This window comes from Cucurbita maxima, unplaced genomic scaffold, assembly GCF_002738345.1.
Source record: "Cucurbita maxima cultivar Rimu unplaced genomic scaffold, Cmax_1.0 Cma_Scf00003, whole genome shotgun sequence".
Classification (NCBI taxonomy): Eukaryota; Viridiplantae; Streptophyta; class Magnoliopsida; order Cucurbitales; family Cucurbitaceae; genus Cucurbita; species Cucurbita maxima.
Window position 1 is genome coordinate 1330081 of NW_019272019.1, and position 12642 is coordinate 1342722.

The window sequence follows — 12642 nt, forward strand, 5'->3', positions numbered from 1 at the left end:
TCGGATGAAATGTTTGTTGCTATCTGTTACAATAAATAAAATAGAACAGATAGACCATTCTCTTCGTCTTAGGTTGACAAATCTTCCCCTTTGAAAGATTCCCTATATGGATAATACACATTCTAGTTCAACGAGTCTGATTCTAATTGTATTGTTTGGAAACAAACTATGGGGCGGTTCATCCTATTAAGATATTCACGACCAAAAAACACGATTCTCTTTATCACATACTTTATTGAGAAGTAGAGTTTGCGAACAGACAAGTTGAGACAAACAAATCTATAGGATTTACTTTTCTACCAAACGCTATTAAATTCAAACAAAAAGGACTTCCATCTTTTTTGGCTCTTACGTTCCTTTAAACATTCTAAGATAGCTCTTACTTCCCTTTTAGTTTGGTCGTTTTTTGGCCATAGAGAATATTAATAATTCAAAATCATGTTCGTTAGTGAAAAGCCTACTACTACTTTGTCTATCTTATAAGAGGAAATAGATCATAGGTCGGGTGAAGAATTCACATAGGAGTAAGAGGGGCACGTGTCTTGAAATTTTTAGTTTTCTAGCATATATATATATATATATATGGAGAAATTTCGTAAAATTTGTGTTGGCTTGTTGATCGGGAGGTATGATAGTGGTTTGGATCCTTTGAAGTTTGGAGTCGATTCCTTGAGTACGTGGGATATAGTTTCTTTTGTATATATAAGAATGTAACGCCTCATGCTCATGATTCAAAATTTGAAATTTATACCTGATGACCACGGCATTCTCCTGCGACATGGTCACGTTACTTACTTCTCGCTTCTAAGAGTGAATATTATTCTCATAAACCAACACGAGTTTTTCCAATATGGCTTGTCCTCACTCACTGCATCTCACGAAAATTCTCAAGAAGTTACCCAATATAGAGTTGTTCCAAGTAATTTGTTGGTATAGGTAGTAACTTTCATATTCATTAAGTCTTTCTTAGTCATTCTAGTCTTAGGGTCGCTCTCATTCCGATGTGGTATCGGTTCATTCATGTACCCCTCCTTTACTAGGGTGTCATATGCCCACCAACTTCCGCCTTATGTCCACATCTTATTGAGAGAGATACCGCTCTAATATCATCTGTAACGCCCTATGCCTAGGATTCAGATCAAGATTCGGAATCTGGATTTAGTACTTGATACCCTCGACATTCCCTTGCATCCCCTGTAACATGATCAGGTTACTTACTTCTTGCTTCTAACAGTGAACATTATCCACCACAAACCAACACGAGTCCTTCTAGCATACTTTATCCACACTCACATGCACCCTAACATTTCAAAATGAGTTCAAGCCTCATCATGGTTGATTGTTGTAATGACCCTATTTTTCTACTAAAATAAGATACTATTTTAGCACTATACCACTTGTACTCGGTTTTGTAGTGAGGACCTTGGTCTAGAATTTTGAGTTTTACCCCTTAGGAGACTTGTGGGTTCTATGGTCAATAAACAACTCAATCTAAACCTATGATCGAGACTTCATGCGTTCCCTGCAATATAGTCTAATACTTGCATCTATGACTTCATGCGTTTCGTGTGATACAATCTTAAATCATGCTTTTCAATTGCATTAATACACTTTTACTATTAGTATATAGACGAAAACCGTTAGTCCGTTGATCTACAACTCTTCACCTCCTTCTCCTATTTACTCTTTCTCTTCTATTTCAATCTAGGAATGATTAACGGTACTAAGACAAATTTTGAATGTTTCAGAGTTTTTTTTAAACACGATACTAACATTTATATCCATACTTAACCATAAAAGATATTTTCCTTTTAACTTTTTCAAAAATTTAAAGATATAAATGAAATTTTGAACGGTTTTCGTTCAAAACTCGATCGTAAAAGTATTGATTCCAAAATCCGAAGTGGATAAATAGTTTTTAGAATTTAGTCGAACAAAGTTAGTGAGAGAAGAAACAAAAGTACATATAAAATAATAAATAGAAAAGGAAAAATGGTAAGAGAAAAAGTAGATTGAGGACCATATAGGGATTGGACTTATTCACAAAAGTCAAAGTATCCCATCTTCATTTCATATTTTACATTCACATGTGAACTTAGAGTATGATTTATGTCACCTTCGTAAATTAATAATTTATTTTAATTGTCTTTTTTAACTCAAATATAAAAGTATCATATAGGTATTTTAAGAAATACTTACTAAATAACCGAGCTATTAGGATCAGAGAATATAAACACATGAATCTTGATTAGGGACTTATCGTTTAAAAATATCATAGAGTTGGCTCAAGTCCAGACAAATTGGATATATAGTACTTCTTTATACACGACTCACACATGCGAGTGTGAGTCTACCAATTGGTTCGCAACCCCTTGGGTCAATCATAGTCGAGCTAGTGGGTTGTAGCCGGACGTCCTGAGGTACAACAAATCTTCGATTATCATATTCATCATCATAGTGTACGCGTTTGTACTCATCATCTTAAAAGGGGAAGTAGCCCGATGTAAATGACCATACACAATATGCATGAGGTCCCTATAATTTTCATCTTAGATCATTCATGTGATACAACCCCACACATCATTCACATGTTACTCTAGGTAACATGCATGCATAAACCTTCATACATTAGTAATTTATAACATTATTTAGGAGTTGTGTATTAGACAACTATTCATCATAATGCAACATGGCATCTCATACATGCATATTGTAATGTGAGATATCATCATGTTATGTCATATCATCTTATGTCATCATGTCATAACGCATCATCATCTTAGTGTATCATATCATTATAGTGCATCGATCATAACATCATCATAATACATCGTAATATCATATCAACTTACATTATCATAACACATCATAACATCATATCGAATTACATCAGCATAACATCATAGCATTATCATAACACATCATAATATCATATCGAATTACATCAGCATAACATCATAGTATCATCATAACACATCATAATATCATATAAACATACATGACACATACAAGGGCCATTGGAAATGTGTCATCATACATAAAACAAGTCTTCCAACTGAGCCGATAATAAGGTCACTTAGTTGGTTGGCCTTCATCGGCGTTTTATCTTATTTTCGAGATTGGCTTGATTCATTTCTCAAAGTTCGTATCAACCTAGGTAGAGGTACCTCACTATATTAGAATTTTTTTCCAAATTTTTTTTTTGCAATCTTACCTCTTGAGTAACCACTTAAATTGAATAATTGAAGCTTATACTCTCTTAATTGAATGATAAGACAAAATCTTTAGCAAATTGGCCTAAATTATTTCATAACCTTGATCTTTTATAGATCTTGTCCTGTCTCTTTGTTTGTGATAGCAAAAGATTCTTCCTCTCAAGACATGCGACCATGTTTGAGCCATGAGATTGTGTTCACTAAAAGCTGCCTAAGTTCGAGGTGTGATGTTATTTGTCGGATTGGTTTAGATCTAAAGATATTTTAGGTAAAAATAAATAATTATAGCAAGTATCAACACATGTTAATCTATAATTATAATCCCCATTGCATACATTACTCACCAACCATGTGATCAGCCATCAACTTAGTGTCAATCGTTATTATTAGTAAAATAAAAATACCAACCCGAACTTAGAACATTCGATAGTGATTTATTGTTATTTTTTAGAGTTTAATCGACTCTTACGATATGATATAAAAGTATAAATTAAAAATAAATTGCAAATTTGACTCATTCAATAGATTAAAGGTTTGAAACTCCGCCTTACATATTTTTAAACTAAAAAAACGAACTTAGCTATTAGCTATGTAAGCTTAGGAATAATATAAACTTTACGGCTGTATTTTTATTGACATTTCTATAAACTTGAACATCGATGTTTCCATCAATATCCAAGTTTCAAACTTTACGCTATTATTTGTAACGACCCAAATTCACTAGTAACAAACGTTGTCTTATTTGGGCTTTATCTTATTTGAGCTTTACCTTTCAGGCTTCCTCTTGGGCTTTCCCTTCCACGGGTAAGGGACATTGTCTTATTTAGGATTTACCTTTCAAGCTTTCTCTCAAGATTTTTAAAACACGTCGACTAGAGAGAGATTTTTACAACCTAATAAAGAATCAACCTAATAAAGAATGTTTCGTTCTACTCACTAACCGATATGGGATCTCACATTATATTATAATATATACGAAAGAGCAATAACCTTCCCTTGTATCATTTGATATAATAGATGCATAAAACAAGGGGCAATGCCAATGAATAAGAATTCCATTTGGCTAAAGATCTCGAACCTTCATTTTATATTTACTGTTTCCTTTTTATCTCGTGGTGGGTGAAATGTAGATGGTAAATCTTTAAAGAATAAAACTTAACTTGAAAAGCAAACAAAGAGCAGATATAGGAGGACGCCCACCAAATTGCTCAGAAATTCTCTCCATCAGAACAACCCTATGGGTTGACAAGAAACTTCCATTACGAACCATTTAATACGAGTCGAGTTTTCTCCACGCTGTATACGTAGGAACTGGAACCTGTTCTCGAGTCCTTGAATATATTTGCAGGGTAACTTGTCATAATCCAGATCCACAGCAGTCACTGTCACACGCGAAATAAATCCGAAACAAATCCTTAGTACAATTCATTTTAATTATCCAATATAACGAAGAAGAAACACTAAGAATAACAAATGAAGATACAAACATTAGTTCAACAATTTGAGCAGTAAAATTCTTCTGATGGACCCTGTAATAAATTTAGAAGGGAGGCTGCATGCATGCTCGAACTTGTTTAGGTTGTGAGGAATGGACAATCTTGACATCAGATGTTAGCTTTGGCAGAATGCTGATCCATTTTGTTCATAGGAAGAATTGATACTGGATGTTTTGTTTCCGACTAGTTACTTAAGACTCAATGAAATTTCTGTTAATGATCATGTAACGACCCTAAATTTCTACTTACCTAGAGTCACTACAAATGATATCAGAACCAGACATTGAGCGATATACCAGCGAGAAGGCTGAATCCCGAAGGGGTGGACATGAGGGAGTGTGCCAATACGCTATAATTATAATTATATAGTTCATTATGCAGTTTTGTGGCAGTGGGTTCAGAGAGAAAGCTATAATTATATAGGTCATGGCAGTGGGTTCAGAGAGAGAGCTATAATTATATAGGTCAACATGGTTGAAAACTTACTATATGGAGCCTTATGGAGATAAGAGAATACGTTATCGCATCGCTTTTTTTGTAGCATTATCGATAGTCGATATCATGAGAGTGTTCCAAGATTTTTTTTTCATAATAGAGTTATCAATAGTAACCTAAATGAAACAAACATATGTTTGATCTCAAACAAACTAGATGCTCACACTGTCGCAGACTTCCACTCCACAAGTCTTACGACCAGACATAAAAATCATTGCGACCAGACATAAAAATCATAGCAAAGGTGCTATCAAAACATCTTAAAAAGGTTTTCCCTTTCCTGATTACTGGGCAGCAAAGAGATTTTCAAATCCTTGATGCATCTCTCATGACAAATGAACTCATAGATGAATGGGAAAGGGAGAAACAAAAAAGATGTAATCCTCAAATTGGACTTGGAAAAGGCCTTCTACAAGGTCGATGGGAATCTCCTCAAATACATTCTTGTAGCAAAAGGCTTGGGCTTAAAATGGCGGAGGTGGATAAAAGGGTGCATATCATCCACAAACTTCTCCATCATCATCCATGGAAGACCGAGAGGGAAGATTTACGCCACACAAGGTCTTCGACAAGGGGATCCACCATCCCTTTTCTTTTCATAATGGTAATGGATGGTCGGGCAGAAGACGAAGGGCAGATAAATGGCTTTCAGATTGGCAACGAATGCTTAAGAATCAACCACCTTCAATTCATAGGATGATACAATTCTCTTTTTTGATTTGTCAGATATCTCCTCCATGAAAACTATGTTCTAAGACGGCAAAAACCTTTGAAAGAATCTCGGAACAAAACATCCATCTCCAAAAACAGAGATCATGAGCATCAATATTAGCACAAAAATTATTAAAGAATTTGTCAGCAGATACTATTGTGAAAAGGGTGAATAATCAACTATTGTACCTTGGATTACCCTTAAGGGAAATCACAAATCATTTTCCTTCTAGAAGCCTATTATAGAAAAAATAGAAAGAAGGTTATCAACATAGTCATCCCTGTTTACTACATGTCTCTATTTGAAATGCCAGAAAAAATAGCTAAGGATATAGAGAGATTATTCATAAACTATTTGTGGAAAGATGGTCCACACCTTGTTCGATGGAATATCATAAACCTCCCAATAGAAAGAGGACTTGGTCTATTTTCAATAAAGAAGAACAAAACTCTCCTCGCAAAATGGATATGGAGATATCATTACAAAGAAAACACTTTGTGGAGAAAACTTATAAAGGCTAAATACACTCCTACATCATGTAAAAATCGACCCCCTCCATCTCCTGCAAAGGACCACGAAAGTACATAAAAAAAAACATCAGAACCTCATTACCAATCGAATTCGTCATAGGGTGGGTGATGGAGGAAGCACATCATTCTGGACAACCCATGGATTGAAAACACCATGCTAGGCCAGCAGTATCCACTTTTGTATAGACTCTCTCATAAAAAAAAGAGTCACGATCAAGGAAATGTGGAATGATGTCAACAAATTCTCTAGAACCTGAAGCTTGATAGGAATCTAAAAAATAATGAAGATACATAATGGGCAGAATTGAGCCTCGACCTTGCCCCCGTTGTATTGTTAATTGAAGCAAACTCGTTGACATGGCTTCCCTCACTGTAAATTGGGAAGGTCGTTTGTAAACATCATGGATATTTCATCCCTTTCGTAAATTTCAAACATCAATAAATTCTCTTACAAAAAAAAGTGACTTTTCGAATGTCAAAGAAAAAATCAATCTCAATGTCCTTCACTGCAAAAACGTCCCTTTTTCTTTGCTACCTACACATAACAGAGTATTCATTTAGTATTTTCTTGACACTCTCCTCCAACTGCTACCGTCTTAATTCGAGGTAATGGTAGAAGACGTGCTGCTTAAAAACTCTAAAGCCACTGCACAACATCTACATGAGAGTTCGAGATAAGTTGAACCAAAGGCAACCCCCCATCACACGCTTGAACAATGCCTCCTTAGAACAAGAGAGGATACCCACTAGACTACTCCTTGCCTCCATTTATCCTAATTAAAGAGTTCATGTCAAGCTATACAATCATTATGATTGGTGATACTTAGATCATACAATTTTATGATCCATTAATATTTCTCTTTAAACTAAGGCGTAGAACTCGTACTCCATCGAAGCTTATATCTCAACTCTTGCAAAGAAAAGGCCTTGAGATTATTTTTATATCCCGCTTTGTTTCCCTTTCAATATAACTAAATAACTTCGGGAAGAAAAACAACCTCGAATCCGCATTCTCCATCACCACACAAAGCCTTTACATTCTCAAACAACATCCAGATAATCTCAACCAACATGCTATGAGGTTGTAAACCATCTCAATGTCAAGTTTCTAAACCTAAGAAGATTTTGCGGGAGTTACGAAGGAAACCTCGAGCTCAACTCATATTGGTGTTGAGAATGGGAATTGAGTTCTCTGAGACCTAATTTACCGTTGTTCCTCCGTAGCTCAGTGGTAGAGCGGTCGGCTGTTAACCGATTGGTCGTAGGTTCAAATCCTACTTGGGGAGATTTGATTCCTTCCGAATTAAAGGTTAGAAATGAAAGGGTTGGCTTTGACCGTTAAGAGTAGGTAACCCGTTCCCTGTATAATCCCCCATTTCTTTTTCATTCTTTGACTATTTGAATGAAGTCTATAATTTTTTCAATTTCCCACAAAAGAATTCTGAAACCAGTAATCTTGCTAAGAAAATTGTGCAAGCACCTTAGCCACAGTTTTATACGGACAACTAGTTAAGCTACGGTGGGGGTAAGCTTTAACTTCTTTGGCATGCTTTCCACGGAATAAAAGAGATAAAACCCTCATTTGTAATAGATAATGATGACTTTTTCAACGGAGAAAGAAAAAAGGATTGGTGGTTTGTTTATATTTTTCATGAATTCAAAGGAGAAATTATCTCAGTCGAGAAGCTTTGCTATTACCAAGAATAGTGATTGAATCAAAGAACTCCAACTGTATAAATTATCTCATTCGTCTTCCTCTCCCTCGAACTCAACTCCATCTTTTCCTCCAAACGACTTCAATAACAAAACCTTGCTAGAACCGGTTTCAGTGTCAAATTCTTGATTTCTCACGTCTGGATTCCCTTGATTTTCTCAAGAATGGTTGGTTTGCAATGAAGAAGAAGAAGAAGAACCCGTTTTCCAAAAAATGAGATGAAGGACCCCTTTACATAATTTGTGAATTCATCTTCAACGTCTGAAGTGAAGCTTCTTTTCTTCCATCAAAGCAAATAGTAAAGCTCTGCAACAAGAACAAACGGAAGGCACCCAAAAACCAAGCTCAACCCAATTTTCAATCCACTAAATGAAGCCATTTCCTCCAATTGGGACAAATCTGCTTGCATCCAAGGACAAAGATCTTTGTATATGGTCCTTATGCCCTCTCGAGGGGTTTTGATAGATACTTCTTTAGTCTTCTTTATCGCTCTAGTTTTCCCTCACTCTCCATTATTTGTCTCCTTATGGAAGATTAAAGTATCCATGAAGGTGTGTTTCATTGCTTGGCAGGTTTACCTTGAGAGAATAACACCATGGATCACATCATTAGACATTCTAACTTCACATTGGAACCATAGTGGTCAACACTCTGCAAGTGTAATGTGTAGGATCTGGGCCACATTCTTTGGAGTTGTCTATATGCTTGCTCGATTTGGTCTTCTTCCCTTGAGACCTTTGATGTCAGTTGGACCCAGAACAAATGTCCGTTGATGATGGAGGAGGTGTTTTTCCATCCATCCTTTCAAAATGAGGAATGTATTCTGTGGTAGTTTTCTTTACTTGTTGATATTTAGGTGTTGCTGTTGGAGAGAAAAAAGAGAGTTCTGTAGGAGATTGGGGGAGGGGATCTTGGAGGAGGTGTGGTGTGAGATCCCACATTGGTTGGAGAGAGGAACGAAGCATTCCTTATAAGGGTGTGGAAACCTCTCCCTAGCAGATGCATTTTAAAAACATTGAGGGAAAGCTCAAAGAGAACAATATCCGCTAGCGGTGGGTCTGGGATGTTACAAATGGTATTAGAGCCAGACACTGGGCAGTGTGCCAGCAAGGATGTTGGATCGCCAAGGGGGGAGGATTATGAGATCCCACATCAGTTGGAGTGGGGAACAAAGCACATTCCTAAGGGTGTGGAAACCTCTCCCCAGCAGACGTGTTTCAAAAATCTTGAGGGAAAACCCGAAAGGGAAAGCTCAAATAGGACAATATCCACAAGCGGTCGGTTTGGGATGTTACATGTGGTCCTTTTTTAGGTTAAACGCCTCCATGTGGGCTTCAATGACTAAATACTTTTGCAATTACTTGCCTAGTTTGGTCGTCCTAGATTGGACACCAATTTTTGTATAGTTCTTTGGTTTGGGAGTCGTTTTCCTTGGACTTGCTAAAACCCAGCCCTTATATCAATGGCAACATGGAACTCCCAAAAAGGCCTTCAAGTAAGAATTTAAATCCTTCATGTTTGGTGTACAACTTCCAACGTCCAAAAAATAATGAGAAAAATTCTAGCTCAACTTTTTCACCTCTAGTTAGACAACTACCACCACTTACACAATCTTAGTAATGAAGGATTTTTTGTTCGCCCACTCATAATATGAAATAACCCTAAGCATTCATCTCTCACCTTGATCCTCCTTGGTTCGAGATATCCAAAAGTTCCAACCTAAGGGCCTCGCATATTTTTCACAATAATCATTTATTATCCCCAGCGCTCTATCATAGCATCAACAACCTTGGTTTTTTCAGTCAACAAGGCTATTTGATTGGCAACATGGCCAATCACGTCCTTGTTTTGAAACCTTAAGAAGATTCTTTGAAGCTTTAAGCTAAATAGTGAATGCAAACTGAGATCATCCTTCTGTATGAAATGACTCCACCAACCCATCAGATGAGTGCTAAACGAGGGTTGCTAACCGTCAACATAACATACTCGTAAACAGAAAAAACAGAGTGTCCTAACGTGTACGTGCTAACTCCTAATTTAGAAATTCATATCCTCATATTCGTCTTGTTACATCTATGAGTTGAGTTCATACTTGTGTCCCTCCTTTTTTTTTTTCTTTTTGATGAACATTTGTGTCCCTTACCTATTGTTCTCATTATGAGGATGAAACTGATTTACTGTTGCACATTCATTAATCAACAAAGACAAACATTGCAAAGTTTACAAGTCCTCAACAATATAAATCACGAGGAAATACATCAATAGGATTTATTAGGAAATTCAACCAGCAATGAACCTTCCATACAAACCTGGAAATTATTCATTTTGATACCTATAAATCTAAGCATATAAGAGAAGGTTACCATTCAAACTTCTAAAGGCTAAGCATCATCTCAGAACCGTCCGACCACATTTTAACGAACGAATTCATATACATTTAACTTTTTCTATACAAAAATGCACTTAAAATTTATGGTTGTAATAATGCAGCAATTCACAACCAAGGCCATCACATTCAATGTAAAGATTGCAAGATAAAATAACCTGTTTGCAAACTTACCTGACAGAGATTTTACTTAGCAAGAAAAACCAGGCATAGGCAAGCTAAGGCTGTATGGCTGTGAACCTTGCCTCGAACACGAATCCTCGGTAAAGCCCATCGTTATATCCAGGCACCCCACATATCCACCGCCACTCTGCTTTCCCAGAACAACGATCCCACAATGCCATCATTCCCATCCTCTTAGCAGAAAAGCAAATCCGATCACCACCACCAAACACCTTAAACTTACTCGACCCTTGAAAGCACTGAAACATCTGGACAGGCATACGACCCGCCTCATCCCACTCCAATGTATCCAAATCCAACCTCAAAATCAATATCGTCGAGCACGAAGCAGTCAATGAAAATGAAGATTTAAGCCCACCCACCATCAAGATTTGGTTACCCGTCCCTCGAACCAAACGGGGCCGTTTCAGAATGTCAAAAACATCCCCCCATTCATGCCTCTCGAGCCGACCCCAATTCTGGGAGCTCTTTAGATCGGTGATAGTACAAGCGAACAATTTCCACTGGCTTCTCCATGGAGAACCCACATCACAAAGAGCATAGACCGAATTAGAAACCAACACAGGGCTTCGAGGTTTCGAAGGCAAGTTAGAAGAAAATTTACTCCACTGATTCGACCCAGAGAAGTAAAGAGCAGCAAGCTCAGTCAATACCATAACTCTGTTAGCAGAGTCAACCAAAACGGACCCATGTCGAGACCAGGCCGAGCCGAGCTGGGGTAAGACTCGGAACTGGCGAGTCAAAGGGTTACAAACCACGAGCGACTTATTTGACTCCGGCGAGTCGGGCAAGTCGCCCCAGAGATAAACAAGGCCGAGAGAGGACGCAACAGGGTGAGGGAATCGGAAGGGTAAAAAATCAAGGGAGAAGCGAAGCCACTGACCTTGATCAGGGTCATAGACGTGGAGACAGGGGTTGACAGCGGCGGCGGCGAGGCGCTGATGACTGTGGTGGTGGTGCGGGGGGCGGAGGGCGACGAGGCGGAGAGGGGGACGGGTGGAGATGAGGTCAATGAAGAAGGAGGAAGAGATAATTTGGTCGAACAGCTTGCAGACGCAGCGGCAGATCATAATCTGACGAAGAGGGAGGGAGAAAAAGATCTGATGGAAGGTGTCATCCGGAAGGCGGTAGATTGGAGGAGGTTCCATCCGGCGAAGGGCGGAGACGGTGGCGGAGGAAGGGAGGAATTGGGGTGAATTGAAAATGGTGGATTGTGGGTTGGTTTGTCCAGCGGAAGGGCTCTTAGTCTGTTTGAACTTCCCCTGCGTGGGTGTGTAGAGAAAACCAACGTGGGTGGAATTAGAAATTTTCTCTATCGTGTATATATATATGTAAGTATATATATATATATATATATATATATATATATATATATATATATATAAGTATATATATGTGTATGTATGTATATCAATTCATACCAGATTTTTAGTGTTCATATGACTAGAAAACTCGACTAATTTGTTCAATTCAGAGTTAGATTTTTTTTTTTTTTTCGGTTTGGGTTGAATCGAGGGTAGGGTTATGAACCGTGTTTAGGTTGGTGATTGGGTTGGGTTGTGAATTTTATTTGGATTGCTCGGGTTACTAACTCAACTCAACTCGTGTGTACCTCTAATTTTTTTGTTTTTTTAAGAAATTAAGTCAAATATGTCGGTAAAATATATATATAAATTTTGTAATGATGATGCCTCTAAAAATATCTTTTTTTTTTCTTTTAATATTTCTTTTAAGGAATTATTATTATAGGTGTTTATTTTTTATTTAAATAACATCTTGTTTTGGAATGCAAGATACATTTAAAGAGAAAGTGACATCTAAGTTCTTCCTAACATACGTTTGTAATCTATTTGTAAATTTTGATCATAAAATGATGTAAATGAATAAACCTTTCTTTTAAAATAGAAATAT

At 37.2% G+C, this 12642-nt stretch overlaps 1 protein-coding gene and 1 non-coding gene across 2 annotated transcripts; one reads left to right on the forward strand and one right to left on the reverse strand.

Moving 5' to 3' along the window:
• Positions 1-4252: 4252 nt before the first annotated feature.
• LOC111473957 (SKP1-interacting partner 15-like) lies at positions 4253-12031 on the reverse strand. Its single transcript, XM_023119251.1, has 2 exons — positions 10723-12031; positions 4253-4597 (listed from the first exon to the last, which is right to left on the reverse strand). The coding sequence occupies exon 1, from the start codon at positions 11877-11879 to the stop codon at positions 10767-10769; it is 1113 nt and encodes a 370-aa protein (XP_022975019.1). The 5' UTR covers positions 11880-12031; the 3' UTR covers positions 4253-4597; positions 10723-10766.
• TRNAN-GUU lies at positions 7663-7734 on the forward strand. The gene has a single exon. It is a non-coding gene; the product is annotated as a tRNA-Asn (tRNA).
• Positions 12032-12642: the final 611 nt, after the last annotated feature.

Coding starts and splice junctions, on each gene's coding strand:
- LOC111473957 (XM_023119251.1), bottom strand. CDS start 11,879: ATGGAACCTCCTCCAATCTACCGCCTTCCGGATGACACCTTCCATCAG.